Raw genomic sequence first — 15,685 nt, 5'->3', positions numbered from 1 at the left:
TGCACACTAGGTTTTCATCAGCTTCTCCCGATAGAACATTGAGAGAAGCGGATGAGAGTCTAGTAGGCATGTGACGACAATGCAAATTACATATAGAACCCAGCATATTGCACACTGTTATTTAATGGCAACCCCTTTAAGCCAGCTATAGATAAAACCATTATATTAATTGTTTCACAATAAGCTGTTGATATGATATATAATTATTGGAGCAGTAGAGATGACATTGAACATGTGTGACCATAGACTAGGACCAAATGACTAGTATTCTTAAAGGGGTTGTTTAATCTACTCTATAAGGTAAAGTTGTAAAGTGCCTGTAAAAAGTAAGCAACTTTGCAATTTATTAAAACTCATCATAGTTTTTAAAAATGGATTGACTTTAATTGCTATAGTTTACTGGTCATTGCATAGGTTATTGGACACTTCTGCAATCTATGAGCGGTGGCCGTTCAAATATGCAAGAAGTGCAACACTTACAAGCTCTTTTGTTGTAGAACTTGCAAGTGCTATTCTGAAGTATGAAAGAGCTCATAATTTGGGCTAGCAACACAGCCATGGTCTAGGTATGAACTGTCAGTCATCAGGATCAGACCTCTCCTTGGCAAGCAGGAAGCCGTGAGGCTGAGGAGCAGTAAGTTCCTGAGTATAGGATCATCTGAAATGTGTTATAGTGGTATTTCATTAGTAGCAACATTTTTCAATGAGAAATCAAAATAAAGAAGTAGAATAAACATATAAAGGGTAAAAATCGATTTGCATGACTTCAGTCCATCAGCCAGGTAAATAATCTGTGACAGCTGAACAGGAGGCCTGTGAATATTCTTATCTCCTGCCATTCCTTACTCTTTTTTTTTTATTAGCCGGGTGTCACGTCTCCACCAGAGTCGACTTCTGCTTCGATCACCAGACACCACCACGTCACCACTGTGAGCGGCGCTGGGGACGAGGGGGCAGTCAGTGGCTTTGCTGGGTGCAGGCTCCGCTCATCTATTAAGCTGGCTTTCACCAGGACCTGCAGTACCACTGGTTGACTGTGATGGTGTGTGCCTTCCGGCTGGAGTAGCTGCCTTTCAGCTGGGGCTAATGGGAAGACACCACACCCCTCTTATGCTTTCTCCCTTCTGCTGGCAGGTGCCAGATATAGTCCTATAATTCCCTGCTAGTTTCTAGTTCCTTGCTGTTTGTTTGTATTCCCATATAGTGACCTTAGCTTGTTTGCCCGACCACTCTTCTGCCTGCCGTTTCTGTACTTCGCTGCTAGTTCCAGTTTTGACCCTTAGCTTGATATCTGACCACTCTCCCGCCTGACGATTTTTGTCTCTGTTCTACCTTATGGATTTGACCCTGCCTGGTTACTACTCTTCTCAGGACTGCAGTCTTCCACAGGCAGCGATCACCTGGGCCCTGTCGTAATTCCAAATTCCTGTATAAGGGGTTAATGGGTTGTGGGGTCCGGTTTCCTGCTTTGTGGGTGGTTGTCTCTATCCACCTGTTTCACCGATCCTGAGTATGTGGCTCCAGGCAGGCATCACAGCGTTGCTGGTGCAACGTGATGTATGCGTCACAATGTAATGATGATTTTTGCACCAACTCAACGTTTCAGAAGAGTTGGGAATACCAGGAGGTAAGAAGATTCCAGGCCTCCTGTCCAGTGCCCACAGATTACTGACCTGGCCGACGGACTTAAGTCATGGCGATTCTCCAATCTCTAGTGTTAAGTAATTAATAATTTCTTAGTGCTATAGATATTATTAGTTTATTGTCCATATTTTTATGATCCCTTTGTATGCAAACCATTATCTGATTGTTTATCAAACTACAAGCAAAGTCCAGATGTCTGTATCTTATTATTTGAATGTTCATTTATTAGTGAAAATAGGTTAAATGTTCATATTTCTATTTTACAGGTGAATCCGGTCTAGGGAAATCTACCTTAGTGAATAGCCTATTCCTGACGGATCTCTACAAGGACAGGAAATTGCTTAATGCAGAAGGTTCAGTATTTTCATTTCTCTTTTTTTTCTCAAAAACGTTGTGATATTGTGTATTCCTGGAGTCCCAAGAGGGAGATGGAGGACTGAGGAATATATAAGTGATAAAGAGAGTACAGATCAAGCGCTGTGTGTGACAGGCATACTCAGATGCCCCAGGGAAAAGTGCTGTTCCTCAAGGCATCCGAGCACGCCTGTCTCATACCAAGCTTGATCTGTACTCTCTTTACCATTTATATGGCAATCCATCTGATGAAGGTCTAATGTAGACCGAAATGTTTTCTGCATTGCACCATTAAAAATTTTTCTTTTTAAAACAGCAAGGAGAGCTGGACATTTTTCTCTTGATTAATACGGGGTAATTGCCTACCACCCACGGAGTAACATGTATTTTACCAGTCAGCTCATGAAAAATGAGAAAAAAAAGTGTTATGTTTAGCTTTTTGTTCATTATACAGTATATTGTGCTATAAGAATGTATGGTAATAAACATGTAGCTTGAAGAAGTTAATGTTTAGAGCTTGTTACTAATCTGTGGAAAAGTTTACCTCAAGGGCTTGTCACAGCGGGAACTGTTCAAATTGTCAAAAAACTGCTTAGATACCTTTCTAGAAAAAAATAAATAATTAGGTAAATGTGTAACGTTCTTCTGATTATTTGGACCAGTGGATCGATAAAATTGGGATCAGGAGGGAAAAATTTGCTCTTTGGGGCGGACTGCATCATATACTATAGTATATATACCCTTTCTTTTATCATTTGCTATCCCGCAGTAGACCATATCTTTTTTTAACCAGATTAACTATATATCTGTGTAATTAGGTCTCTACATTAAAGAGGTTTTCAGGGCCAAGTTTAAATTAAGCAGCTAATATGTCATTGGGAATAGAGCATTTAGAAAAGCTGAAAAGAATGAGTTTGGTACTTGATTACAAGTATGTGTAGGGGGGGTCAAGGGTTAGGCCCACCCCTGCATCTGTACCCGGCATAGCAATGTTCTGTTTGTATCTGTAAATGCCTTGTGTAATCTGCCACCAGGTGGCAGTGTTGCAGCACGATTGTCCTGGCACCTGGGTGGGGAGGAGGAGAACAGGGATTATATGAGAGAGACACAATAGGAGAGGAGAAGAAGAGTCCCCGGGAAGATGAATTAATGAGAACCCCGAAGTAGAAGACTCTGACCCTATGGGTCACCCCTGCGACCGCGGCACATGTGATCCGGTCCAGTTTGGAGAACCGCGTCCCTCAAGGAGAGGGGTATAGTCGGACGGTCGGGGCTTGGCATTGGTATTTACTGGCTGAAACTCAACGAATTTCACACTCACGGAGAGGTCAGTGCGCTCTCAGCTAGAAGGGTATGTCTGGATGGCCTGGGCACAGTCGGGATAGCCTGTTCTGTGGCGGACTTCCCCTGGTGCTAGAATGAAGTGTAGTCTGGAAGGACAGACCTGGAGGTGACATAGGCTACCCAGGTGCCAGTGATACGGACTGCTGTTAATTTATGTAAAGTATGTAAGAGTGGATGGAACCCCCATGGGAAGAATACCGGTGCCAGCGAGATGCGGACCGAGTTCATGCGGATGGTACCAGAAAAAGAAAGTTGGCCTGTTTAAGAAACGTGACTGAGTCTAGACTTTTTTTCCCTGAAGAAAAGTGAAAGTGTGTCAATTGAAACTGTTACAGTGTCCTCCTGTGTGTGGTGCGATGACAGGGAGGTGAGGGGTTAATGATAGGCTATGTTGTGACCTGTTGTTCTCCTGCATGCATGACTACTACAAGCACTGCTGCTTGCCCTGTGCCCTCCACCACATATGCAAATGCCATTAGAGCACTCATGTGACAACCATCAAGTGAATGAAATCCTAACAGTGTGCACATTACACACTAGTACAATTCCCATTGTTTGACTCCCTGCTTAATTTTGAACTTGGCCCAAAAAATGACTTGAAAGCTACAAAGACTTTGCTATTTGGCAACTTTGCATCTGCCACAGAATTCATGCTAGATACTCCAAGGAGATCTTCAGCCATCGATAATCATCACATGTCTTACTGTAGTATTTACTTTACCTATGAAACCATTCAACATGACGCGCTTGATTCATTATTACATTAAAGCCTTCTTTTTGGAAATTTTTTGGTGTTTTACGCCTTTTTATGGTTTGCACCAAATTCCCCTTGCCATTTGCGTATATGTTTTAAGTCTTATTTTATTGTTTTCACTTGTTTTGTTCACCACTGTGGGAATTATTTAGTGTTTTCTAGATGTTTTCGCCTAATTCATCATTTATGCTAAATGGTCTCAAAAATAGTTAAAGATAGATTGCCTTTGGGCAAACTTCATGAACCGTATGTGTCATTTTGGTAAGTTTTGCGCTTAAACACATTAGTGAATACCACACGGCAAAAGAAAGAAAAATGACTTATATACTGTATATTCCAAATGATGAATCTGATTATTTGTTATCTTCTGCTTGTTTCGCTATAGAAAGAATTAACCAAACAGTAGAGATTGTGAAGCACACGGTGGACATTGAAGAGAAGGGCGTGAAGCTGAAGTTGACCATTGTGGACACTCCTGGCTTTGGAGATGCAGTGAACAACACAGAGTGGTAGGGATCTGGCCTCAGATTAGTGGGTACATTGCTGGACGATATATGGTCTGATATTTTTTTTCTTCCTGACGCAGCTGGAAGGCCATTACTGACTACATAGACCAACAGTTTGAACAGTATTTCCGGGATGAGAGTGGACTGAATCGAAAAAACATCCAGGATAATAGAGTGCACTGCTGCTTGTACTTCATCTCACCGTTTGGCCATGGGTGAGGAGAATGCGGGTTTTCATGGCGCATCCTGTAAAGCTAATCATTAAATGCATAATGATGGAGTCACAAATGAAAACTAGTGTAAATAAGAAGGGTGGAGTTGCCATGGCAACCGTTCAGATTCCGAGCATTTTAAAGAAAGATTGCAAACCTCTAATATGTTTCCATGGTTATCAACACTGTTTTCCCCTACACGTTCAGCTATATTTTTCCGTATCTGTATTTAGGTATCTGTCAAAACATAAGAAATATTCACAGAGCTACATACTGTAGTTTGAAGCTGTGCAGATCAGTTTTTCCACTATAGTAGGTATAGCATATTGTTAGAATATGCCATTATTTAGTGATTAGTAAGGCTTGACCTCTGTACACGGGCATATAGATAGATAGATAGAGATAGATAGAGAGATAGATAGATAGTATATGTATACCTACAGTGAGGAAAATAAGTATTTGTTAAACTGCCAATTTTGCAAGCTTTTCCACCTACAAAGAATGGAGAGGTCTGTAATTTTCATTGCAGGTACACTTCAACTGTGACAGAATAAAAAAAATCCAGAAAATCCCATTGTATGATTTTTAAATAATTGATTTGCATTTTATTGCATAAAATAAATATTTGACACAATAGAAAAATATAACTTAATATTTGGTACAAACCTTTGCAGTTACAGAGGTCAGACATTTCCTGTAGTTCTTTACCATTTCTGCACCTTTGATTAAGATATTTCAGCAACCAAGCATCCGATCTTTCAACAAAAGGTATGCCTGGATTCAGCATCCTAGTGCCAGTATGGCAGTGCCTTTACTTCATATAGCAAAATCCTGGTGGTTGGTTCCCTTTAAGGTGCTCAATCTGGCTGGCATGACATTTCAGGCTCCCATTATGCCCTCCCCTTACCCCTCAAAACATTGTTGTGCTTCATAGGCCATAATTTACACTGTATACTGAAAATACTATATATAGAGTGTATACATTTAGTTTTCTAACTGCAATTACAAGTTCAAATCTACTAAGGGGACTAAAAAATAAAAAAACAAGCTGTTAAAAAAATTTAAAAAAATTAGAATTTCCACTTTTCTCTCTAAATCAGTATAGATATAAAGAAATAACAAGAAAAAAAACACATTTGGTATTGTCACGTCTGTCAAAGTTTGATCCAAAAATCTGGGAGCTAAGGGGTAAGGTTTCTCCTTGTGGAGAGTGACATGCAATGCTCCTCTGCGAAATTAAATATCCAATTGCCTCTTAAGAGAGGAAGAGGGCTTGATCTCTAGCGCCACCTATTGGAAGTAGCAATCCTAAAAGTCAGTATCGACCCTTACGTGCCTGATCTAAAAATATAACATTATTTCACAGTCAGGCAAAAAAAAAAAAAAGAAACAAAGCATTTCCTTCAATTAACAATGGAAATGTAAAATTGTTACTAGTCTCAGAAAACTTTTTCTCTTCTGTACAGATGTAAAAAGTTTTTTCACCACTTAAATAAACTTTTTTCTACAATTCTGCTTTTGCTGTAATCATACTGACCTGTAAAACCTTTTGACTATGTAACTGTTATGACATAATATATGCCATATAAACAAAACTTAAAATTCAGTATCAGAATTGAGGTTTTTTTTAACCATTTAATCGCACCTGTAATTATTTTTCACTATTTTTCAATACTCTGTATGGAATAATGATTGGTGTCATTCAAAACTACAACTCGTCTTGCCAAAAAAAAACCAAAACCCCTCATATGGCTGTGTTGACAGGAAATGTAAAAAAAAATTCTGGGTGTTGTAAGAGTGGAAGAAGAGAACATGCAGATACAAAAAAAACAACAGGTGATTAAGGGGTTAAAGAACCAGCCTTTACATGACCGATTAGGCACTAAGACACACGGCATGAAAATCGGTGCGAGTGGAGTGCGATAAAAAAATTACATTCCACTCAGACCAATATTATCCTGTCTGTCAAAGCACATAAGCGATTATTTTCTCAGCCCTAATCAGACTGAGAAAACAATCCCAGCATGCTGCGACTGTAATGTGATCCTGTTTTCTCTCGCACCCATTTAAGTCTATGGGGCGAGAGAAAAATCGCACTGCACTCGCGGTACACCGGTGAGAATCGCAATAGCCGGCAACGGAGGAGAGAGGGAGATAAAGCCCTTCCTCCCTCCTGGCTGCCCCTCCGCATCGCTGGCCCACGCCCTGTAGCTGAGGTTCGCTCGCATGATCGGACCTCAGTCGCAGGGACACTCGCAATGACACTCGGCTCTGCTGTGCTGCCAGTGTGAGCAGAGTGTCATGCGAGGGGATCGCAGTAATCCCCGTGTGGCCCTGACCTAAGTGAGATTGAGAGTGGATTTGTTGTATATTACATAATGCATGTATTCATTTCCATCCCTTGGAGTGGCACTACAAGGTTACAGAGACACTGTGTGAGGCATCCCCAGGTAGCGTGTGTACGTCTTGCTGAGAACCTGAGCATTAGCTGATAGCAGTCCATTAGATGACCTCTCTGCTTTCTCTCCATTTGTGTCAGGCTGCGGCCAGTGGATGTGGCTTTTATGAAAGCTCTGCATGAGAAGGTTAATATTGTCCCTCTTATCGCCAAAGCCGACTGCCTCGTACCCACTGAGATCAGAAAACTGAAAGATCGGGTGAGTTTTCCAAGGATTGTGTTTGTTAATGATAATGACCAGAGATGATGCGATGTAGCAGAACATGGGTGCTACAAAATAAGTTTTAAGTGGACAATGGAAATTATGAAGCTGCTTTATATATGAAACCATACTGGGCTTATTTCTGCTAATAGTAATACTGTCTACTTGTATGCTCTGTTATTTCCATTAGTTTTGCTTTGCTTATGGTTGGTTGGGAAATAACATAGCATGCATTGTAAAATAAAGAGGAACCTTGAAAAACAACAAGTTCACAGGAACAATATGGATCATCTCAAATGAATGATCATGAACCTGCCAAAATGGAATCTTGCTCTAAAGGCTGCTTTACACGCAGCGACATCGCTAGCGATGTTGCTCGTGAAAGCACCTGCCCCCGTCGTTTGTGCGTCACGGGCAAATCGCTGCCCGTGGTGTACAAAATCGCTAGTACCCGTCATGTTTACCTTCCTAGCGATGTCGCTGTGGGCAGCGAACAGCCTCTTTTCTAAGGGGGAGGTTCGTGCGGCGTCACAGCGACGTCACACGGCAGGCATCCAATAGAAGCGGAGGGGCGGAGAGCAGCCGCATGAAAGTCACGCCCACCTCGTTGCCGGAGGACGCAGGTACGGTGTTGTTCGTCATTCCTGGGGTATCACACGTAGCGATGTGTGCTGCCTCAGGAATGACAAACAACCTGCATCCAAAATCAGCAATGACATTTGGAAAATGAACGACGTGTTAATGATCAACGATTTGGTGAGTATTTTGCATCGTTAGCGGTCGCTCGTACGTGTCACACGCAACGATGTCGCTAACGAGGCCGGATGTGCATCACGAATTCCATGACCCCAACATCTCGTTAGCGATGTCGTTGCGTGTAAAGCCCACTTAAGAGTAAACATGTCCTTAATTGGTTAGCTGGATAGCAAGAAAATAAGCACATTTGAATTCACTAGGTTTTTCTATCTGCTGTTGTTCTGCTGTGAGAACTTTTGTCTTGCATGGTTTACAGTACTTTGCAAAGAGACTTACAACTAGTGCCTAGCTGAGTATGCACAGTAGCTACATTCCAGGCTGAAGTCAACTGCTGAGATCCCAGTCACCTCTCTACAGCCCTTTAATTTCTATAAAGCAGTTATCTACTCAGCTCCCCTTTTCTGTCATCCTCTGACCTGGAGCTGATGTTTTCAGTGTTGTAAAATCACAAGCTCCTAGCCTACACCTATCACTACTTTCGGAGTAGTTCTTTAAATCACTGCTCTCCCTTTTAACTTACTAATCACTGCTCTCACTTTTTGGAGTCATTTGCTTTTTGAAAAACCTTGTTATTTCTACAGTGCCTTGCGAAAGAATTTGGCCCCCTTGAATTTTCAACCTTTTCCCACATTTCAGGCTTTAAACATAAAGATAAAAATTTTAATGTTATGGTGAAGAATCAACAAGTGGGACACAATTGTCAAGGTGAACGAAATGTATTGCTTATTTTAAACTTTTGTAGAAAAGAATAAACTGAAAATTGGGGCGTGCAATATTATTAGTCCCCTGTACTTCCAGTGCAGCAAACTCACTCCAGAAGTTTATTGAGTATCTCTGAATCTTCCAATGTTGTCCTAAATGACTGATTCTGATAAATATAAGCCACCTGTGTGAAATCAAGTCTCCGTATAAATGCTCCTGCTCTGTGATAGTCTCAGTGTTCTGTTTAAAGCACAGAGAGCATCATGAAGACCAAGGAACACAACAGGCAGGTCCGTGATACTGTTGTGGAGAAGTTTAAAGACAAATTTGGTTACAAAAAGATTTCCACAACTTTAAACATCCCAAGAAGCACTATGCAAGTGATCATGTTGAAAGGGAAGGAGTATCATACCACTGCAAATTACCAAGACCCAGCCGTCCATCCAAACTTTCATCTCAAACAAGGAGAAGACTGATCAGAGATGCAGCCAAGAGGCCCATGATCACTCTGGATGAACTGCAGAGATCTACAGCTGAGGTGGGAGAGTCTATCCATAGGACAACAATCAGTTGTACACTGCACAAATCTGGTCTTTATGGAAGAGTGGCAAGGAGAAAGCCATTTCTCAAAGATATCCATAAAAAGTGTAATTTAAAGCTTGCCAAAAGCCATCTGGGAGACACACCAAACATGTGGAAGAAGGTGCTCTGGTCAGATGAAACAAAAAAAAAATCGAACTTTTTGGGCACAATGCTAAACAATATATTTAACGTAAAAGCAACACAACTCAACACCCTGAACAAACCATCGCCACTGTCAAACATGGTGGTGGTAGCATCATGGTTTGGGCCTGCTTTTCTTCAGCAGAGACAGGGAAGATGGTTAAAATTGATGAAAAGATGGATGGAGCCAAATACAGAACCATTCTTGAAGAAAACCTTTTGGAGTCTGCAAAAGACCTGAGACTGGGACGGAGATTTGTCTTTCAACAAGACAATGATCCCAAACATAAAGCAAAATCTACAATGGAATGGTTCACAAATAAACGTATCCAGGTGTTAGAATTGCCAAGTCAAAGTCCAGACCTGAATCCAATTGAGAATCTGTGGAAAGAGATGAAGACTGCTGTTCACATACACTCTCCATCCAACCTCACTCAGCTCGAGCTATTTGCAAAGGAAGAATGGGCAAGAATTTCAGTCTCACGATGTGCAAAACTGATGGACACATACCCCAAGCGACTTTCAGCTGTAATCGCAGCAAAAGGTGGCGCTACAAAGTATTAACTTAAAGGGGCCGAATAATATTGCACACCTCAATTTTCAGTTTATTATTTTTTATAAAAGTTTAAAATAAGCATTACATTTCGTTAAACTTCACAATTGTGTCCCACTTGTTGTTTATTCTTCACTATAACATTAACATTTTTATCTTTATGTTTGAAGCCTGAAATGTGGGAAAAGGTTGAAAAATTCAAAGGGGTTGAATACTTTCGCAAGGCACTGTATATGAAAATAAAATGCTAACTGTGTACCCTTAAGAACAAGCCATTGACACTCCTAAGTGTGTCACAGTAGTGCCATAAGCTCAGCAGAATGATAAACTGCTGAACTAGAACTGTCACTCAAAGAGGAATGCCTGCCACTCAAAAGAACAAGGAAGTGACGAGCCTTGTGAGCTTTGTGCTACTCAACACATATGTTGACAATAAACCTTTGAAGGGATAATCTGTGATTTTACATTGATGACCTGTCTTTTGAATAGACTATATATATGTAGACGATATAAGCAATCATGATCCGCTTCGTCAACATGACGTCTTTGCTACAGCCAAAACACAGAGACTAGATGGCACGCTAGGTATGGGGAAGAACCCAGCGAAAGGGAAGGGAAGGGAGACCCTGTGTCTAGGGAAGGGGGAGATGGTTCCCCCTGACCAAGCCTACCGCTGGGCCCTGGCTTCCCTTTTCACCTTAGATAGGTTTCGCAACTATGTGTTGAGCAGGATGCCTGGATCTAGGCTGACCCTGATCTGGGCCCTAGGTAGGGAGCGGATTGGATGAGCTGTTTGTCAACCCTACCAAGAGCTAAATGAAACACAGGAATAACAAACAAGGGAAATAACAAACAACTTATCTCCAAGAAGATACAGGGAGAGCGACTGCAAAATGCATTGAGGGAATTTAAGGACACAAATGGAAGTGCTGTTGGAAACAGCTGAAAGGTTGAGGAACTCCGCAGGTTCTAAAGGGAAAGGGATGAACCCTAAGCAGAGGAGATACATAAGATACCATATACAAGTGCATCTCAATAAATTAGAATATCATCAAACAATTAATTTATTTTAGTAATTCAATACAAAAAAAGGAAACACATATATTCTGTAGAGTCATTACAAACAGAGTGATCTATTTCAAGTGTTTATTTCTGTTAATGTTGATGATTATGGCTTACAGCCAATGAAAACCCAAACGTCATTATCTCAGAGAAAATTAGAATACTACATAAGACCAACTGGCAACTGAAAAAATTATTTTAAAGTCAGAAATGTTGGCGCCTACTGAAGAGTATGTACAGTAAATGCACTCAATACTTGGTTGGGGCTCCTTCTGCATGAATTACTGCATCAATGTGGCGTGACATGGAGGCGATCAGCCTGTGGCACTGTTGATGTGTTATGGAAGCCCAGGTTGCTTTGATAGCAGCCTTCAGCTCGTCTGCATTGTTGGGTCTGGTGCCTCTCATCTTCCTCTTGACATTACCCCATAGGATCTCTATGGGGTTTAGTTCAGGCGAGTTTGCTGGCCAATCAAGCACAGTGATACTGTGGTTATTAAAGCAGGTATTGGTACTGTTGGCAGTGTGGACAGGTGTCAAGTACTGCTGTAAATTAAATTTCCATCTACAAAAAGCTTGTCGGCAGAGGGAAGCATGAAGTGCTCTAAAATTTCCTGGTAGACGGCTGCGCTGACTTTGGTCTTGATAAAACACAGTGGACCTACACCAGCAGATGACATGGCTCCCCAAATCCCCAAACCATCACTGATTGTGGAAACCTCACACTAGACCTCAAGCAGTTTGGATTGTGGCCTCTCCACTCTTCCTCCAGACTCTGGGACCTTGATTTCCAAATGGAATGCAAAATTTTGTTTCATCTGAAAACAACACCTTGGACCAGTGAGCAACAGTCCAGTTCTTTTTCTCCTTGGCCCAGGTAAGACGCTTCTGGCGTTGTCTATTGGTCATGAGTGGCTTGACACAAGGAATGCGACAATTGTAGCCCATGTCCTGGATATGTCTGTATGTGGTGACTCTTGAAGCACTTACTCCAGCAGTCCACTCCTTGTGAATCTCTCCCAAATTTTTGGATTACCTTTTCTTAATAAATCCATCAAGGCTGTGGTTATCCCGATTGCTTGTTCACCTTTTTCTACCACACTTTTTCCTTCCACTCAACTTTCCATTAATATGCTTGGATCCAGCACTTTGTGAACAGCCAGCTTCTTTACAAATGACCTTTTGTGGCTTACACTCCTTGTGGAGTGTGTCAGTGACTGCCTTCTAGGCATCTGTCAAGTCAGCAGTCTTCCCCATGATTGTATAGCCTAATGAACCAGACTATAAGGCACTATTTTAAACATTTAGGAAGCCTTAGCAGGTGTTTTGTGGTATTTATTCTAATTTTCTGAGATAATGACTTTTGGGTTTTCATTGGCTGTAAGCCATAATCATCAACATTAACAGAAATAAACACTTGAAATAGATCTCTCTGTTTGTAATGACGCTATATAATATATGCGTCTCTCTTTTTGTATTTAATTACTGAAATAAATTAAGTTTTTGATGATATGCTAATTTATTGAGATGCACTTGTATATCTCAGGATTCACTAACTGGGTATATATAAATTGGTTTCTAAAATGGGCTATCCCAGCTTTAACCGATTTTCTACTTTTCAGGTGAGAGAAGAGATTGAAAAGTTTGGAATAAAAGTCTATCAGTTCCCAGAATGTGATTCAGATGAAGATGACGACTTTAAACAGCAGGACAAGGAGCTGAAAGTAAATCTCGTCTTAGTACTTTTATGACTATTTAAGATCTTTTTTTATATATGAATTTATCACTTACTTTTCTATTAAAGGAGAGTGTACCTTTTGCGGTAATTGGAAGCAATACAGTGGTAGAAGCTAAAGGTCAGCGGGTACGAGGTCGTCTCTATCCATGGGGTATAGTGGAAGGTAAGTGCGAAATTCTATTGTCACTTCCAGTGTAAGAATTACCCATTTATCTTAGATTCTATGAGTGTCTATAGAAAGTTTTAAACATAATAGTGAAATAGACCAAGAGGTCATCAAGTCTGCCTGCTTTTTTATACCTACATGAGATTTTTTTTTAGAAGTATGTACAAACATAGTTTTGTCTACCCCACAGATAGCTGCGGAGTAGCAGGGACCTGTTGTTGGGTACATAGTTTACCTGAGGTTCAATTAGTATGAGTAGAACAAAGTTATAAAGTGAAAGAGAGCACTCAGTTTATTATTGCACATGGACATATGGAAGCTCCATTCAGATGAACAGGACATCAGCAGAAATATTTGCAACAAATTTGCATGTGAACATCCACTTATTCAACTCTAAAGGGCCATTTACACGCTGCAACATCGCTAACGATATATCGTCGGGGTCACGGTGTTTGTGACGCACATCCGGCGCCGTTATCGACGACGCAGCATCTAACACCTATGTGCGACCTTAAACGATTGCAAAAGAGGCAAAAATTGTTGGTCTGTGAGACGTCGTTTACTTATCAAAAATCGTCTGTTCAGTAGCGAGGTTGTTTGTCGTTCCTGCGGCAGCAAAAATCGCTACGTGTGACACCGCAGGAACAAGGAACAACCTCGTACCTGCAGCCGCCCGGAATGAGGAAGGAAGGAGGTGGGAGGGATTGTTCGACGGTCACAGCGACATCGCTGATAAGGTATGTGCGTGTGACGCTACCGTATCGATAATGTTCACTACGGCAGCGATCACCAAATGTCGCACGAGCGACGGGGGCGGGTGCTATCGCGCACGACATCGCTAGCGATGTCGCAGCGTGTAAAGCACCCTTAAGATCGTTTTAATAGATGAATTCTTTGTTTCAAGGGAACATTGCTCCTGGCCTCTTGCTTTGCCGTGGGCAGTGCACTCCTGAAGACTGACAGTTCGGACCAGTGGCATGGTCATACTGCTGATCTAAACTGAGCTCTCAGCCACTTGGCTAGTGGATGTAGCTTTCCCTTTGCGCTAAGGGACTGAAACTGGAAGAATCCAGCAATTTGGTGTGCTTCAGAATGCCGCGAGCAGGCTCTAAAATGTAAGAGTCTAGAATCAACGCAAGATCCTTGCCTAGGAAACCGGCCACTGTGAGCATGCAGAGCGTCTGGCAGCCTAGTCAATGAGCTGTTCATAGCGGAGTCAGATGCTCTTGATTCATGGAGAGGTGAATCTGGAGCGTCTGATGAGTGACGTGCACCTTTATGTGCTTTGCCAGAAATCTCACTGCAGTCAGGTACTGGACTGAGATTTCCGGCGTATGGAACATCACAGGCCACCTGTCCCACCATCACTCTACCCACTTCTGTCAAAGCTGGGAGAAACTGGCATGAAAACATCAAAAGTCGCAAATCGTAGGCGCAACTTGGACATGCACCGAAATTTAGCTACTTTTCAAAGCTTCACATCAGAATTCTGGCGTGAAAGTTTTGACATGACCAATAATTGGGCCCTATGAACTTAAAAATTCATTTTTGAGAATAGAGAATATTTTTAATAACAAGTAAACTGCAAAGTTGCTTGTTTTTGCAATTTTAACCAAACAAGAACTGGAGACACCCCCATGTAGATGAATGTCTTTTCAAATTATAATAAAATGCAGGGCTGGATGGAAGATTTTTAAAGTCGGGAAGTTTTGTGGCATTTAACATAGACACTTGGATAGTCCGCACGTATTTTCACAAACACACATATGCACACTGTGACACATACAGTATATCTGGTTATATGTTGTGTATTTGTGTCACACTTAAGGGTGTTTTACATGCTGCGACATCGCTAGCGATTGCCAGCGATGTTGAGCGCATAGCACCCGCCCCCCATCGCATGTGCGACATGATGTGATCGTTGCCGTAGCGAACATTATCGCTACAGCAGCGTCACACGGACTTACCTGCCCTGCGACGTCGCTCTGGCCGGCGAACCGCTTCCTTTCTAAGGGGGCGGTTTGTGCAGCGTCACAGCGACGTCACACGGCAGTCGTCCAATAGAAGCGGAGGGGCGGAGATGAGCGGGACGTAACATCCTGCCCACCTCCTTCCTTCCTCATTGCCGGTGGACGCAGGTAAGGAGATGTTTGTCGTTCCTGTGGTGTCACACATAGCGATGTGTGATGCTGCAGGAGTGACAAACAACATCGTACCTGTGGCAGCAGCGATATTAAGGAAAGGAGCGACGTGTCAACCATCACCGTTTTTGAACGAATTTGTGATCGTTGATCGTTGCTCATTGGTTTCACACGCTGCGATGTCGCTACCAGCGCCGGATGTGCGTCACTAACGACGTGACCCCGACGATATATCGGTAGCAATGTCGCATCGTGTAAAGCACCCTTTAGTGTATGCAAATGTTTATGTATGATTGTATATGGTCCTCCTGTACACAAAATCCTCTGTACACCCATATGTGGAAGATGGGGGCCTTATTATACTTGCATT

The 15,685-nt window shown here is 41.9% G+C and overlaps 1 protein-coding gene across 6 annotated transcripts in view; it reads left to right on the top strand.

Annotated features, from left to right (window-relative positions):
• The window catches only part of SEPTIN5 (septin 5), a 137,758-nt gene that overhangs the window by 76,762 nt on the left and 45,311 nt on the right, over positions 1-15,685 (top strand). For all 6 annotated transcript variants that reach the window (XM_075321069.1, XM_075321062.1, XM_075321097.1 and 3 more), the window contains 6 exons: positions 1,911-1,997; positions 4,482-4,605; positions 4,683-4,817; positions 7,354-7,471; positions 12,893-12,994; positions 13,075-13,171. In XM_075321069.1, coding sequence (XP_075177184.1) covers positions 1,911-1,997; positions 4,482-4,605; positions 4,683-4,817; positions 7,354-7,471; positions 12,893-12,994; positions 13,075-13,171 — 663 coding nt within the window. The remainder of the gene's footprint in view (positions 1-1,910; positions 1,998-4,481; positions 4,606-4,682; positions 4,818-7,353; positions 7,472-12,892; positions 12,995-13,074; positions 13,172-15,685) is intronic.

This window comes from Anomaloglossus baeobatrachus, chromosome 1 (genome assembly GCF_048569485.1).
Source record: "Anomaloglossus baeobatrachus isolate aAnoBae1 chromosome 1, aAnoBae1.hap1, whole genome shotgun sequence".
NCBI lineage: Eukaryota > Metazoa > Chordata > Amphibia > Anura > Aromobatidae > Anomaloglossus > Anomaloglossus baeobatrachus.
This window is presented reverse-complemented; position numbering and strand designations above follow the sequence as displayed.